Raw genomic sequence first — 16518 nt, 5'->3', positions numbered from 1 at the left:
CGGGTGATTTCTTAATTAAGCTACTAGAGAGATAAAAAAAAGACTTTTTCAGGAATATATGCTATCTCAAGCTAGATTGTTGCATTTATGATGCAAGTAATTTAGAAGGAAACCTGTATTATCAGCAGAGTAGTTACTATGGATGAGCATAGATGTCACTGCACAATATGTGGAAATAAGGATCATCTAGGGAAGGATGCGACAAACCATGTGAATAATACGGATTGGTCGAGCTGAGTTTACTGGAGACTTCCGGTCAGGTTAGGTGGGAGTAGTGGGAGGGAGCTGTCCGTCGATTCAGTGTGTAAATATGTGTGCATATGAAACAACCTTGCATTCAGTCTGAGGTTAAAAGTACGATCATGCTCAAGGAGTCTGATGTCACTTCCTGTCCACTTTTCACGGGTCTGTGGAGGGGGAACATTGTCACATCCTTCCCTAGAGGATCCGTATGTGGAAATAGAAATCAAAACTATCGATCAAGTTAACTCTTCAAATAATAGAAAATAATTAACGTCATTTTTGACGATTTCTCTAATAGCTTAATTGATAAAGCAACTGACTGGAAATCGGAAGTTCTGTGAGTCGATTCCCAGTTTTGCGATTGTTAGATCTTTTTTGAGAAAAATGCAATTGAAAAATTTTTTAAATTCATTTTCCAACTTGTCAAAAATCACGTTAATTATTTTCGTTATTCAAATTTCGAATATTAACACGTCCCACCAGGCACTTCGAAATCCCATTTATTTGACTTGGGGAAATTTGTGTAATTTTCGAAAAATTGAGCTCATGTTCCAGGGTTTCATCGAAACATGCCAAGTTTTTTAGGTATTTAAGAAGATTATCTATGAAATAAAATCATAATAATAAATTTAATTTCCAACCCACCCCCACCCTCCCCCAGGACCCCAAATATGACACCAAAATAAAAAAATACATTTTTACGTATCATTGTTACTTTTCAGCAATTTCCGTCGTCTTTTTCATATAAATAATTACTAATGGACAATTTTAATATTCACCATGACTTTTTAAACAATTTTCAATTGTTTGAATGAATTTAAATTTTTTAAACAATTACTTATTCCCAAAAAATGTAAAAAAAGAATAGTATTTTCTAATTGAAATGTAATTATTTGTCATTGTTCGGAAAAGTAAATTTTTATAAAAACATTATGCAATTATTTAAATAATTATTTATTGTCTATTTTCAAAATTGCTGAAAACTTAGCCAGATATATCACTCTCTTTTTAAATTAGTATCTTATGTTACGTTTTCTTGAATAATTACATAATTTTGATAAATTTGTTTTAATGTTTAATAAGTTTCTATCCATTTAAACAATCTTTATTTGCTCAAGCAGTTTTTGTTCGATAAATAAAAAAATGTAACAAAATATAATACACCAAAGAATTTTTTTTTTACTTTAAAGTGTATGGAAAGAATCAATTAACCACTTTTCGATTGTTTAAACGAATGTAATTTGTTTAAATAATTCCTTTTTCGCAAATAATTTTACAAACGTAATTGATTGTGTGTCTTCTAGTTCATTTCATTCTATTAATTATCGAAAAATAATTGATTAAGGAAATAAAAATTGTTAACACAAATAGAAATTTGTTAAGCATTAGAAGAAATGTATTAAAATTATGTAATTATTCGACAAAAAGTAGCATAGGATACTAATGTGAAATAGTGGACATCTTTGGCTCAATTTGTAGAAATTTTTAAACTAAAGAATAATTATTTGTTTAAATAATTACATAATCTTTTTACCAATATGTTCTACTCCAAACAAAGACATAATATTGCATTTAAATCAGAAAATACATATGTTTTTTTAATTTTTGGGGAATAAATAATTATTTATATATTTTAAGTTTGTTTAAAAATTTTGAATTTCTTGAAAAGTCATTGTAAATATTCAAATTGTCAATTAGTAAAATTGTCAATTAGTAATTATTTGTATGAAAAAGATGAGGAAAATTGCTAAAAAGTAACCATAAGAAGCAAAAGTGTAGTTTTTTTTATTTTTGCGTCGAATTTGAGTTAATTAAATGGGATTTTGAAGTGCCCGGTGGCAGCCCTAACATCCGAATTTCGAAATTAGAAGAAAATCACGGATTTTCTTTCTCTGCAAATAGAAACTTTTGGTTAATTATTATTGGCTGAATTATTTTGTTCACAATATTTAATTACATAAAGATTGAAGTTAAATATTGTTTAACTAAGAAAATAAATTTATTATTTGATTTTATTTTATTTAGTATGATACATGATTTATACAATAAAAGTGTATCTGTATTTTAAATATCCCTATTCCAATTTCATAATTTAAAAAATCTTTTCGATGTTTTGAAATAATTATCTCAATTTATTCTTTAAAATTATATATTATTAGGTTTTAAGTTTTTATGGAATTATTTAAAAAGATTATTAATACTTGAAAATCTATCAAAATTTACGGTAAAAATTACTTTAATGTTTCAATGAAAATTATTTATTACTGCTTTTTATATTATGAAATATATAGAAATGCCGTTTCAAATTTAAAGAAATTATAATGTGCAACTTATTAGAATGATTCAAAGAAAATGATTGTTTAATGCTTTTTCTGTTGGAAACTCATTAACTCACTATTACTTCATTCTATTAAAACTTTTGATTTTTGGAATTAGTTTAAAAATTTATTAGTAAATCAAATTTTAAGAAATCGAAGTTCAAGTTGGAAAAAGATATTAATTAAAAATCATTTGAATTCTTCAGTGAAAATTATAGTTAAAAGATTTTCATAATGTGAAATAGTTAATTAATTATTAGCTGAAAAATATTTTCAAAATATTAAATTTTAATAAATATTAAAATTTATTTTCTTAAAGTTAGGTGACATAAATTGATTATTTATTTGAATGTTATATAATTGAATATTAAATATAATTTGCAAAATAAAAGTTTATTTACACTAAAACATCCCTATTTTGATCACATAATTTTTCAAATGATTCTGATGTCGTGAAATGGGTATCTGAATTCAATTTTTTTATTTATAAGTTAATGTGTTTGAATTTTTTCTGAAATTAGTATAGAAGGTTACCAATAAATAAATTTTTCAGAAATGAAAGTGAAATAAAAAAAAAATAAAGTAAAATGAAAATGATTTCAATGTCTAAATGAAAATGATAGTTTTAATACTTTTTACGTTATGAATACATTAATTATTAGTCGATTTTTTCACAATATTAAACAACATGCAAATTAAATTTTAATTTCTTTTAATAAAAGTTTGTGAATATTTAAAATACCTCCATTCCAGTTTAATTATTTTTGCAAAGTTGTGCGATGTGAAATGAGCATCTGAATTCTGATTTCGAAATTATGTACGAATATATTATTATTTTCCCTAAAATAGTTTTGAAGTTTATAAATAACTTGATTTTTTTGAAAAATGTAGAGTACAAATTATATAAATGATGTACTGAAATTTTTCTGTATTTAGCAACAAAAAATAATTATTTATTTTAAGGTGATGTGATAGAATATTTGGTATGATTTGTATAATAAAAGTTTATTTAATTTTAACCTATCTGTATTACAATTATATGAATTTTTGAAGCCCTTATTATATTGTGGGATGAGTATCTGAATTCAATTTTCAAAATTATATATACATTTATTTATTTTTTTAAATTAGTGTAAAAGGTTATTAATAATTAAAAATTTCAGAAATAAAATTTGGAGTGGTAAAAAATTTAACAAATAAATAGTTATTCAAAAATTAGGTACATGAAACACAACATACCTTGACGTACAATAAATAAAAAAATAATTTTCAACAAGTATTTAACCTTCATTATAAATAAAACTAAAATTCCTATCGAAAAACTGAAGATACTTCTGTATTCATCTTGGCAATTTTGTCTGTATTTATCTTGGCAAAAAATTAGGAGTTATTTAGTTTTTCGATGAGACTTTCAGTTTTATTCATAATGAAGGTTAAATAATGAAATCTATACTCTCCATGTGATATCGTAAAGGTGTGTGCGTGGAGGGGGAAAAACAATGCTTAAACTAACTTTTTTGCACGTAGAGTTATTGCCGAGATGAATCCAGAAGTATCTTTAGTTTTTTTAAAAGGACTTTTAATTTTATTTATAATAAAGGTTAAATAATGAAATCTATATGCGCCATTGGATACCGTAAAGGTCTGGGCGTAGAGGGGGTAAAAAGAATGTTTAAACTAAGCTTTTTGCATCGTTAAAAATTTTTTCATTTATGGTACGTCAAGCTATGTTATGTTTTAGTTAGTAACTCTTGATTGTTTGACAAATTTGTTAAATAAATTCTAAAAATTATGAACAATATAATTGTTTAAATAATTTTTTTTTTTTGTAAAAAAAAACACGTGGAGACATTGCCGGGATGAATCCAGAAGCATCTTCAGCTTTTCGATAGGACTTTTAGTTTTTTATACTAACTGTTAAATATTAATTAACAACGTAATTGTTTAAAAAAATACTATTTTTGAAAAGTGAAAAACCTAAAGACGATTCCGGGGTTCAGACGATTCCGGGGCTTTTTTTACTTTTTGGCTAGGACAGTTATTGCATTTTTTATTATAGGTAGAAGTTTCAAATGTATATGCATAGTTAACTTCTGGGTCGTTCATTCCCCCCGATCATTACATACAACATAAAAAGATCTGATTTAAAATCGAATTTCAAAATTCCGCGTGGATCAGAAGTGTGTGCTTTTTTGGATAATAATACAAAATTTTGACTTTTCGAGACATATTTAAAAAAAGTTGTTTACTTTTTTTATATAACAATGCAAATTAATTAAAAAAATTTTTGTTTTCAAAGATGCGATTTCATGAGAATTTATTTCATTTATGCGAAAGTATACATAATTAGTAGGGAAACCTGTATTTATTGATGTACATCAGTATCAGATATTTATAAATTTTATTTTCATAAACAAAATAATCAACAAAAGTAAGATTTTTAGTAAAAATTATATATAGGTACTTCAAATGTGTGTTTTAAAGTTCAAATCTAAAGAAAAAATATTTCTGTATGACTTATAAGAAAATAGAGACTATTTATTAATTATTTAAACAAATTTTATAAACAAATACATCAGTTCGTCATTTTCAAATAGATTTGTTTCATTTTTAACAGAAAGGACAATTAATATCTTGCTAATAGCTTTCTTTGTACTACTCCTTGATTTCAGAAAATTAGTTTTATTTGTTTAAACAAAATTAATTAACAAATGCATAACATTGTCATTTTTCATTAAAATGAAATTATTTTTTTCAAATCAACTTAAGATATGTTAAATATACCTCCCGATTTAATACTTGGTTATGAAAAATATATTTTCTATTTGTTTAAACAAATTAAATAAAAAATTCGTTGTTTTTCCATTTTTCAACATTTCGTTTTTTGCAGTGAAATAAATTCCTAATGTCTTGAGAGTAGCTATCTATAGTTAATTTTAATTAATACTAAACAATTAGTAATAGTTGTTAAAAAAATGCAATAAACAAATGCATAATTTTTCCATGTTTTAGTAGATAAATTTATAAATAATTGTAAAAATAATAAACATGTCCTGTCGGATAATACCGTATCATAACAAAGAGACCTTTCTGAAACCGTATGGTCTTTCCATTAAAAAAGGGCCTCAGAGTAATTTGTTTATTAAATTTCTTTAAAAATTATAAATTGTTGTCTAACAGAAAAATATTACAATAAAAGCCCATTGGTTATACACATTTAACTGATCGTGTTAAAGAAACTAAATTTACCTACTAAAACATGGTAGAATTATGCATTTATTTATTGAATTTTTAAACAATAATTACTTGAAAAATGGAAAAACAACGAATTTGTTTATTTAATTTGTTTGAAAAAAGGCATTATTTTGTCATAGCCAAGTATCGTATAAAGAGGTATTATTAACGCATTTGAAGTTAATTAAAAAAAACCATTCCTTTTACTGAGAAATGACAATAATATGTATTTGTTAATTAATTTTATTTAAGCTATTAAAAATAATTGTCTAAAATCAAAGAATCGCAAAAAAAAGCTATAAGATATTTGTTTTCTATTCGGTTGAAAAACGAAACAAATCTATTTGAAAATGACGAATTTAAATAATTGTTTATAAAATTTGTTTAATTAATTAGCAAAGATTCTTCATTTTTTTATATGATATATCGATATTTTTTGTCTCCAGATTTCTACTTTTTAAAAAACATGCAAAACAGCTATATATCATTTTTACGAAGAATCTAACTTTTGTTGATTAATTTGTTTATAAAAATTGTGAACAATTTTGTAAATATCTGATACTGCTGGAAGAAATTCAAGACAAGTTTCCTCACTAATTCTATGAACTTTCGCATAAATTGGATAAATTCCCACCAAGTGGCATCTTCGAAATTTTTTTAAATGAATTTTTATTGTTAAGTAAGAAAAAAATTAAACAATTTTTGAAAAATATGCCTCGAAAACTTCGTTAGAAATTTAATAAGCTTATTATCCGATTTTTATTTTTTTAATGAAAGTTAAATAAAATTTCGCATTGAACTGTAATGGCCGATTTTTAAATGTATTGAATTTGTTATAAACAAATAAGTGAAGGAAAATGGTATCGTGGGAATAGGCGGGGATTCATCACTTGATTTGCACTAAATTTAAACAATTTGTGAACAAAAAGAGTTTTTTAGTTGATTTAATAACTGCTAATAAATAATTTGTTATTTTAAAAGCAATTTTTAGAAACAAATATCCATATCAGGTATTTTTGATGGAATAAATAAACTTTTTTCTATGAAATTGATCATATTTTACTAGGAAAATCAAAATTAAGTATAATATTTGACTAATAAATAAATTTAATAATTGTTTAAACTATCTTAATTAACAAATACACTATTTGGCTATGTTTGGAGATAAAAACTTGATTTTCTATGGAATTAACTGTAAATAAATAACTTCTACATTTTTAAAAACGTTTTGATGACAGTAAACAATTTATTATTTTAATCATTTTATGCATTTATAAATAAAATACCGTTTTTTCATAGAATTAACAGCCAGTCATTTAGCAATGATTTTTTGCTATAAACCGATAACATTTTATGATTGCTTAACCAAACTTAATTAACAAATGCATAATTTGGCTATTTTTTATCATTTAAAATTGTTTTTGTTGCCTTATCAACTGTTAATAACACATTTTAAAACTTTTTTTATTAGTTTGATCAGGATCGACTATTTTTATTGTTATTAACAATTTAATTAACGTAGCCATACACAGTATATAATATCATATTATTGCAAGTATTTCATAGATTGGAATATCATTACTGGGGATACTTTCATTTTATCGTAGTAGGTTATTTTCAAAATAAACCGATCAATTTCGTTAACCAAAAAGGAAAGTCAAGTAGTAATTAAGTTTCTTCAATAAATCGTCAATTTAAATCAACTTATGGCAAGGAATTATTCTTAATTTATTCTAATTAATTTTTTTAGTTTACAAACGAATTAGCAGAGAAAAATGTATGCACTTGATTGTTAATAAAAATAATAATAGTGGAACGTTATCAAACTCTCAAATAAATTGATAAAATGTTTTTTTATAATTGATGACACACAAAAAATGTTTGTTTAAATAATTATTAACTTTAATTTGGTTACCAAATATACTTAGGTTTTGTTTCCAAGTAATATGTGATCGAATCCCTGATATGGATATTTGTTTATAAAATTGACTTTCAAAATAACTAATTATTTATCAAGTTTCATTAATTCAACAAAAAACTTCTTGTTATCCATAAATTGTTTAAGTTTAGTGCGAATTAAGTGACGAATCACTGCAAATCCCGACGACACCATTTCATTAACTTATTTTTTCATAACAAATTCAATAAATTTTTAACATTTGCTTGGTCATCTTACTCATCTTTTTTAAAAAATTGCTTTTAATTTTTGAGGTATTTTTGATTAAATCGAAGCATTTTTCAAAAACCGGTATCCTTCAAAAGTAAATTTTTTTCATTTTTGTTATTAAATAAACAAAATTTTAAAATCGGCCAGGAAAATTTATATTATAATAAATTATATTACAAACAAATATAATGAACAGTAATCAGGCATTTTCTACAAAAAAATTCGTTTTTTCCGATTTCAATTTTTTTTTAATTAGGAACTTCATGGCATTTTTCATGGCATTTTTCAGTAGACAAATTTGGTTCTTTCTATGAAAACGTTTTTAATTAGGAAGTTCATGATAACTTCAGCAAAATTCATAAAATTTTAACCAAACGTGCAATAACAAATTTTTCATCCAAAAGACATTTTTATTTTTAATAAAAACCGTTTAATTCAACCAAAAAAGATCAAATTTCTACCAAGAGAGTTAAATTTTGCAACGAAAAAGGTTTTTCATTCAAACGAGAAAAAAACGTGTGCCAAATTGTTGGACTTGTAAGCCCAAAGGCAATTTTTTGTTCGCAATTATAAATTTTGCAATAAAAAAATCATTTTTTTTTTAAATCGATTTGTTAAATTTTTAGTTTAAAATTAATTTTCACTCAAAATACAAGGAATTTTCAACAAAATAGTTAAATTTTTAGCCAAGCAGTTCAATTTTCAATAAAAAAAATCATTCATACATTCATTTTAATCCCATTTAAATGTCTTTAATTTAAAAAATAAATCAGTGATTTTTACCAATTAAATGATTCATTTTGATTTATACAATTAATAACCTTCAAAATGTGCTAAATATTATTTTATTCATGGGCAATTCTAATCCTTTATTAAAATGAAGAATTTTAATTGACAAATAATTGTTATACTATTTTATTATAGCAGAAAAATCAGTCGCTCCTATTGCTTAAAGTCACTTCAAGTCACTGTTTATAATAAAACGACTGTTTTGTCAGCAGAAATGACAGATTTTCCAGTCAAAGGATTCTTCACTAATTTCGAATGTGATTATAATTAAAAATTTAAAAAAAATGTGGTTAATTAGAGATGCAATAAATTCTTTATTTTTTCGCTGGGATTTATACAAGAATTTAAAATTACTTTCTGAGAATTTGGTTCAAATTTTTCAGAAGTGGGAACTTTCCGTCTCCACATTGTCCACTAACATCGTCAAAATTGATGTACTGTACTACGACACCACCAAGATTCTTTGTCTTAACATATATAGCCTTTTCCTTAATCGATCTAAAAAAATAAAAAAAATAAATAAAAATTGAATACTCGTATCGCTATTGAAATACGAAATTAAGAAACAAAATTCGTTAAAGACTCACTTGACATTATCATATGAAACGATTTTATTTCCTTGGTAGAGATACGGCACTTTCTGTTCATTGTCGTACAAACTTTTCCATTTTGGGTTTTTTTCCAATGGACAAATTTTGTAATAAGGTCGGGAATTAAAAGTTCCTCCTGGATTTTCTGCATTAACAAATGGAGCGCCTCTACCAAATTGTTTTGGATCAGCCAAAGTATAGTTATTTCCAGAAAAGGGAATTGCAAGTATCAGCTTCTCTGGTGGAGCATCTTGCGAAAGCCAGAATGTCACAACAGAATCCTGAAGACAGAATTGATTAAAAGATTATCCCACATTCTTAAACTGAACTAGTGAAATTGTCACAGGTTGTATCAGTATTTTGAATTATTACTGTCGAATCAGTGATTTTCCGACTTTGACTGGTTTAACCAGTAAGAGACTCAAATAAAATAGGATTACTGAAAACACCAGTGATGTCAAATTAAAGATTCAATTAGTTATATAGCGCTCAAACGATCCACGTACAGCCAGATGACAACTGATACTGAGTAACGAGTTAGCATTACTGATTAAACCAGTGACAGAATTCCACTAAATGAAGCTGTAAAATCTCACTGATTGTTGGCCTTACGCTTTTGACTATTTCAACTAATAAGATTTCACTGATTTATTTTAAGCCTGCATGATTATAAAGAAAATATTATTTTACTTTCAGAATCAGGGAATAATTAAAATATGTGAAATTTTTAATTTCAAGCTTTGAAGAATTATTATTTTTCATGGTTTTAAGCTCTGCTCTTTTTAACCGAACCAGTAAAATATTCGCTGGTTGAATCAGTATTTTGAGTACTTACTGGAAAATCCGTGATTTCCCCATTTTGACTGGTTTAACCAGTACAAGAATCAACTAAAATAGTGCTACTAAATATACGAGTGACGCCAAATAATAGATCCAATCAGTTTATAGCGCTCAAGCGCTTCACGTACAACCAGATGACAACTAATACTGAGTAACGAGTTAGAATTACTGATTGAACCAGTGGCAGAATTTCACTGAATGTAGCTATAAAATCTCACTGTCAGTCACATTTCTAACTGTTTAAATTAGTGAGATTTCACTTTAAATCAGTGAGATTTCACTAAGTCATTTATAACCCACATGAAGAGAAAAAAAGTATATTTTGACCTTCAAAAACAGGAAATACTTTAAAATTTTGAAATTTTAAATCCCAAGCATTGCAAAATTATTAGTTTTTATGGTTTCGTAGCTATGCTCTCTTTAACTAAACCAGTGAAATAGTTACTGCTTGAATCAGTATTTTAAATAACTATTGGTGAATCAGTGATTTTCTGACGTTGACTGGTTTAATCTGTAAGATACTAAAATTAAAAAGCGCTACTGAACGTACCAGTGACGCTAAATGATAGATTCAATCAGTAATATAGCGCTCCTGCGATCCACTTGCAACAAGATGATAACTGATATTTAAAGATGAGTTAGAATGACTGATTTAACCAGGGACAGAATTCCACTACATGACGCTGTAAAATTTCACTGATTGTGAGTCAGAAACTTCGGACTGTTCCAATCAGTGAGATTTCACTTAAAACGATAAAAATTTATTGATTCATTTTAGGTCGGCATAAATATAAAGAAAATTTATTTTTAATTTAAAAATCAGGGAAAATCAAATCAGTATTTTGATTAATTACTGGTGAATCAGTGATTTTTCGACATTGACTGGTTTAACCAGTAAGAGATTCAACTAAAATAGCGCGCTGAATGTATAAGTGACGCCAAATGATATATTAAATTAGTTATATAGCCCTCAAGCGATCCACGTACAACCAGATGACAACTGATACTGAGTAACGAATTAGCATTACTGATTAAACCAGTGAAAGAATTCCACTTAATCAAGCTGTAAAATCCCACTGATTGCGAGTTTCGTAGCTCTGCTCTCTTTAACTTAACCAGTGAAATTATCACTGATTAACTGGAGTATTATACGTTAAATAGGATTTTGCATTTGATTTTAATTTGATTTACAAAACTTATTATTTATAATGATATTCTCTTTCAATAATGTAAGAAACGTGCGGTTTTATTCAGAAATTTACAACTATTTATGCAGTTTTCACTTAGATTACAAAAATTATTATTGCAATTTAGCAAAAAGAATTTTATAGGCAAATAATAATTTTCAACTTTTTGTTTACTTTTCTCTTGGAGGCAGTTAATAATTAATTTAATTCAGCGAAAATAATTATTTAAACAAATTATTATTGCTTATAATCATCGTTTCTTAGAAATTTATTTATTTTGTTTGAATTTCAAGAATATTTTTTAAAGGTCATCCTTTGAGGTAAAAAATGTGTTCGCTTTGGATTGAAAATTCTTATTATTTGTTAAAAAATAATTATTATTACTATCTGGTTGAAAATATAATTTGTTAAAATTTCATAATTTCGGTTAGAAAATTATATTCTTTTCTAGAAAATCAGTATTTTATTCGGTTTGGCAATTCACCTGTTTGGTTAAAAATCAACTTTTCTGATCAATATTTATATTTTCTGTTCAAGAATTTAAATATTTGAATAAAAATAAACTTTGCTTAGTAGAAAATTAATCTTTTTGGTTATATATTAAACTATTCGTTTAAGTAGTCATTTATTTTGATGACAAATCGCCCTTTTGACATTAAATTAATCGTCTTGATTGAAAATTTATCCTTCTGCTTAAAAGTTCAACTATTTGGTTAAAAATGCAACTGTATGGTTGCAAATTAATTTACTTTTTTAAATTACAACTCTTATGTTGACAATTCGTATTGTTGGCTGGAAAACTTAACAATTTAGTAGAATATTCCACTATTTGTTCAAAATTTCAAATGATTTGTAGAAAATTCGTTTTTCTTCAATGAACATTCACATAATTGATGGAATGTTAGTTTTTTTTGTTGAAAATTCTATTGCTTCATTGAAACGTTAATCCTTTTGGATACAAAATTAATCTTTTTTAGCTAAAAATAAATATTCTTTTTTAAATCTCAAATCTTTGGTTAATTTTATCTTTTTTTTCGACCATTTGATTATAAAATTTATCTCTATGGATAAAAATTATTATTTAGTTGAGGACCTAATAGTTTTCTTAAAAATGGAAAAATTTTAGTGAAAGGTCATCCTTATTGGTTGGAAAAACAACTATTTAGTTGCAAATTATTTTTTTAATTCGTATTTTTGGGTAAAATATTCAACTGTTGAGCAGAAAATTCATTTTTTGGGAAGGGGGTACAAGATTAAATTATTTAGGTTAAAAATTAACTTTATAATTAAAAATGTATACTTTTTGGTTTAAAATTGAAAATTTTTGTAGAAAATTCATCCTCAAGTTTAAAAGTATACAATTCCTTATGGTTAAAAATTGATCTTTCTGATTAAAAATGATTATTAATCAGTTGAAAACCTTTTTTTTAATCCAACAATTTATTTAGAAGTTCATTCGTGCTTGTTAGAAATTCAACTCTTCAGTGTCAAATTAACTTCTTTGTTAAAAATTCCCAGTAGCCCACGTCTTTACGACATCGTTACGACATCTTTGTGACAAATTTACGACATCCTATGTCCGTGTCGTTACGGTGTCTTTAGGAAATCATAAATACATCGGCAGATCATACGACGTTTTTACGATATCGTAAAGACACCGTAACGACAAGGACTTGGATGTCGTAAAATTGTCGCGAATATGTCGTAAAGATGTCGTAAATTGTCGTAAAATTGTCGTGAAGATGTCGTAAAGATGTCGTAAAGATGGCGTAAAGATGTCGTAAATATGTCACCGAATTTCGTGCCTACTACGTTAATATTTCTGGGTCAAAAATCGACTTTTTTATCGCAGAAAGTTCATTTTTTGTTCAGAAAATTCAATAATTTTGGTCGAAATTAACATTTTAATACAAAAAATAGATCTTTTAGTTAAAGGTTAAACTGTTTGAAGAAATTTCTACCATTTCGCAGAAAATTCGTTGTTTTTGATTAGAAAAGGTCACTATCTTGATCAAAAATTAAGTTTTTCGTTAAAAATCATTTTTTGTTTGAAAGATCATTTGTTTGGTAAAAAATTCGTTCTCTTGTATTAAGAATTTGACATTTTGGTAGAGAATTACACTATCTGGATAAATCTTCATATTAGCGGTTGGGAGTTCAAATATTTTGTTGAACCAGTTTGTTCAAAATCCATATTTAAATTACTTGAAAATTTTTTTTTACTTGAAAATTTAACTAATTTGTTAACTAAAATTTTTAAAATTAAAAAGTATGATTTTTGTCTCTAGAAATTTAACTATTCAATTTTTTGTTGAAAATAAATCTTTATTTAGTGAAAATTTAAGTATTCAGTGGAAATTTCATGTATTTTGTGGAAAATTAATTTTTTTTTAGAAAATTAAATATTTCTTTTCAAAGTTCAATTATTTGGTTAAAAATTTATCTAGTTTGTTAAAAATACCATGAATTTTTGAAGAGCTATTTTGAGAGCATTTTTAGATGTGGGTTCTGAAAATGTAATAATTAAAAATCGAAACTGTTTCAAAATTGAACAATAGTAGAAATGGTGATGGGCACACAGGGTACCCGGGTACTCATCGTATAAAAAATTAACTTTGAGTGGATTATCAATTTCTTATAATGTTAATTTATTCATACACGGCAAATTTGTTCATTAATAATAGAAATAATGATAACTTATTCAATTATTAATTAATCATTTATTATTCGTTCCATTATCTGTGCGGTAACCCACAGTGCAATTTTGTTATTTATTTATTTGAAGAAGCGTCAAGGAAACGACTTTAATTACTTAATTATTTTGAAAAATTTCTAAAAAGAGGTGGTTTACCGGGTGTTCTATTTAAGATAAAGAGGGATTAAAATTTTAAGACTCTTCATGAGCTTGGTTTTTAGTCCATGTATTACAAATGACAACTTTTCTCCTTCAATTATGAATTGCTCTATGTCATTTTAACCACATAATCTAAAGGGATAAAGACAATTTCTTACAGAGGTTTTTTTTCAAAAAATTGTTGTTGTTTTTCTTTGCTTTTTAATTAATTAACAATTTGATGCATTTTATGCGCCTGGGAAGGAGCAAAGCGCCACTGGGAGTGTATCCATGGTGAACCGAATATCGGCGCTATCGTTTCACCATGGGTACAGTGACGGTGGCAGTTTGCTCCTTCCCAGGCGCATAAAATGCATTATATCTCTAATTAATAACAAAACAACGAAAAGACCATTTTTTTAAAAACCCCTTCGCAAGGGATTGACTTTAGCCCTTCAAATTATATGGTTAAAATATGAGATCAAACAATTCATAATTGTAGAAGAAAAATTGTGATTTGTAATATATGGACTAAAAATCAAGCCATAGGAAGCACCTTAAGCTTTAACCATATTTTTACTTAAATAGGACTATCGGTTACTGACCTCTTTTAAAAAAAAGGAAAAGTTATGCAATTAAAATCATTTCCTTGACGCTTATTCCAATAAATAAATAACAAAATTGCACTGGGGGGGGGGGGCTACCGCAGAGATAATGGAACAAATAACAATTTATTTATTAATAATTAAATAAATTATCATTAATAATATTATTAATAACAAATTTCACGTCTTTCAATGAGTTAACTTTATAAGAAATTGATAATCCACTTATGTTGATTTTCTACCATATATTATAAGTACACGGGTTCCCCGGGGGTGTCCATCATCATTTCTATTATTGCTTAATTTTTAAACACTTTCAGTTTTTAATTATTACATTTTCAGAATTCACAGCCCAAAATGCTTTAAAAATAGCTCTAAAAAAATTCATTGTATTTTCAGCAAAATAGACCAATTTTTAACCAAATAACTGAACTTTGAAACGAGATGTTTAGTTTTCTAAAAAAAATCGAAACAATATTTTTGTTATCAACTTAGTTAAATTTTCAAGTAAATTAAAGATGGATTTTGAACCAACTAGTTCAACAAAATAATTAAATTTTCAACCCGCTAGTATGAAGTTTTCATCAAATAGAGTAATTCTATACGAAAATGTAAAATTTTCCAGATAAAAAGAAGAATTTTTTACAAAAAAGAGTAATGTTAAAAAAAATGCCTTTTTTTAAAAAAAACTTATTTTTTGACCAAAATAGATAAATTTTCTACCGAGATAAAACGAATTTTCTGCGAAGCAACTGAGTTTTCAACCCAAAAATTTAAATTTCCAAAAAAAAAGTTAATTTTTGTAACCAAAAAGTTAAACATTCTGCTACTAAATATGAATTAACAAAAAAAGTTAATTTGTCACGAAATGGAGAAAAAATTTTAGAAACATTACAGATTTTAACCGAAATGTATGAATTTTTTTATTAGAAAGTTAATTTTCAACCAAAATGATTGAATTGCCTAACAAAAAAAATGAATTTTCAGCAAAAAACTTCTATTTTTAAGCCAGAACAATAAATTATTTTGAATAAAAATGTTAATTTGCTACTAAATAGTTGAATTTATAACAAAAAGGATGACCTTTTGACTAAATTATTTAACTTCTGAAAAAGTAATTAGGTTTTCTACTAAGTAATAATTTTTAACCATAGAGATGATTTTTTAGCGGAAATGTAGAATTAAAAAAACACAAATAAATAATTGAAATTTCAATAGTAATGCTTATTTTCAGCTAAAAACATGAATTTTGTATCAAAATGGATAAATGTTCAAAAAAAAAAAAAAAAAATAGAAATTTGAACAAAAAATTTTTTTCCCTATAAATTAGGTAAATGTTCATAAAAAAAACGAATTTTCTACAAAATTGTTGAATTTTCAGCTAACAAGACGAATTATCAACAAAAAAGTTAATTTTAAAAAAAAGTTAACTTCACCTAAATAGTTGCATTTTTAAACGAAAAAAGATTAAAGTTCCATCAAATGACATGATTTTTTAAATACAAAGTTTGAGATTATTATATTTAAGTAAATAACACGTTCGTTTCGCAATACTGCTCCGACCCAGGTTGCTGATCAATCTCTAGCAATCACCCCAAGCGAAGAACCTCCGAAGTCGTTATGTAAGGTTCCCCACTTGGGTCCATTAGTGGACAAGGTCTTTTGTTTCAGGCTTCATTCACTCTACTGACACTCTTTTTATTAACTATTTG

The 16518-nt window shown here is 25.9% G+C and overlaps 1 protein-coding gene across 1 annotated transcript in view; it reads right to left on the bottom strand.

Moving 5' to 3' along the window:
- Positions 1 to 239: 239 nt before the first annotated feature.
- Positions 240 to 16518, bottom strand: part of LOC117170920 (acidic mammalian chitinase-like) — a 23345-nt gene continuing 7066 nt past the window's right edge. Inside the window, exons 3-5 of the mRNA XM_033357968.1 lie at positions 9339 to 9622; positions 9171 to 9249; positions 240 to 407 (exon numbers count right to left, since the gene is read on the bottom strand). Coding sequence (XP_033213859.1) covers positions 240 to 407; positions 9171 to 9249; positions 9339 to 9622 — 531 coding nt within the window. The remainder of the gene's footprint in view (positions 408 to 9170; positions 9250 to 9338; positions 9623 to 16518) is intronic.

Source organism: Belonocnema kinseyi, chromosome 4 (assembly GCF_010883055.1).
Source record: "Belonocnema kinseyi isolate 2016_QV_RU_SX_M_011 chromosome 4, B_treatae_v1, whole genome shotgun sequence".
Lineage (NCBI taxonomy): Eukaryota > Metazoa > Arthropoda > Insecta > Hymenoptera > Cynipidae > Belonocnema > Belonocnema kinseyi.
Note: the sequence above shows the minus strand (reverse complement) of the source record. Positions and strands in the feature narration are given on the sequence as shown.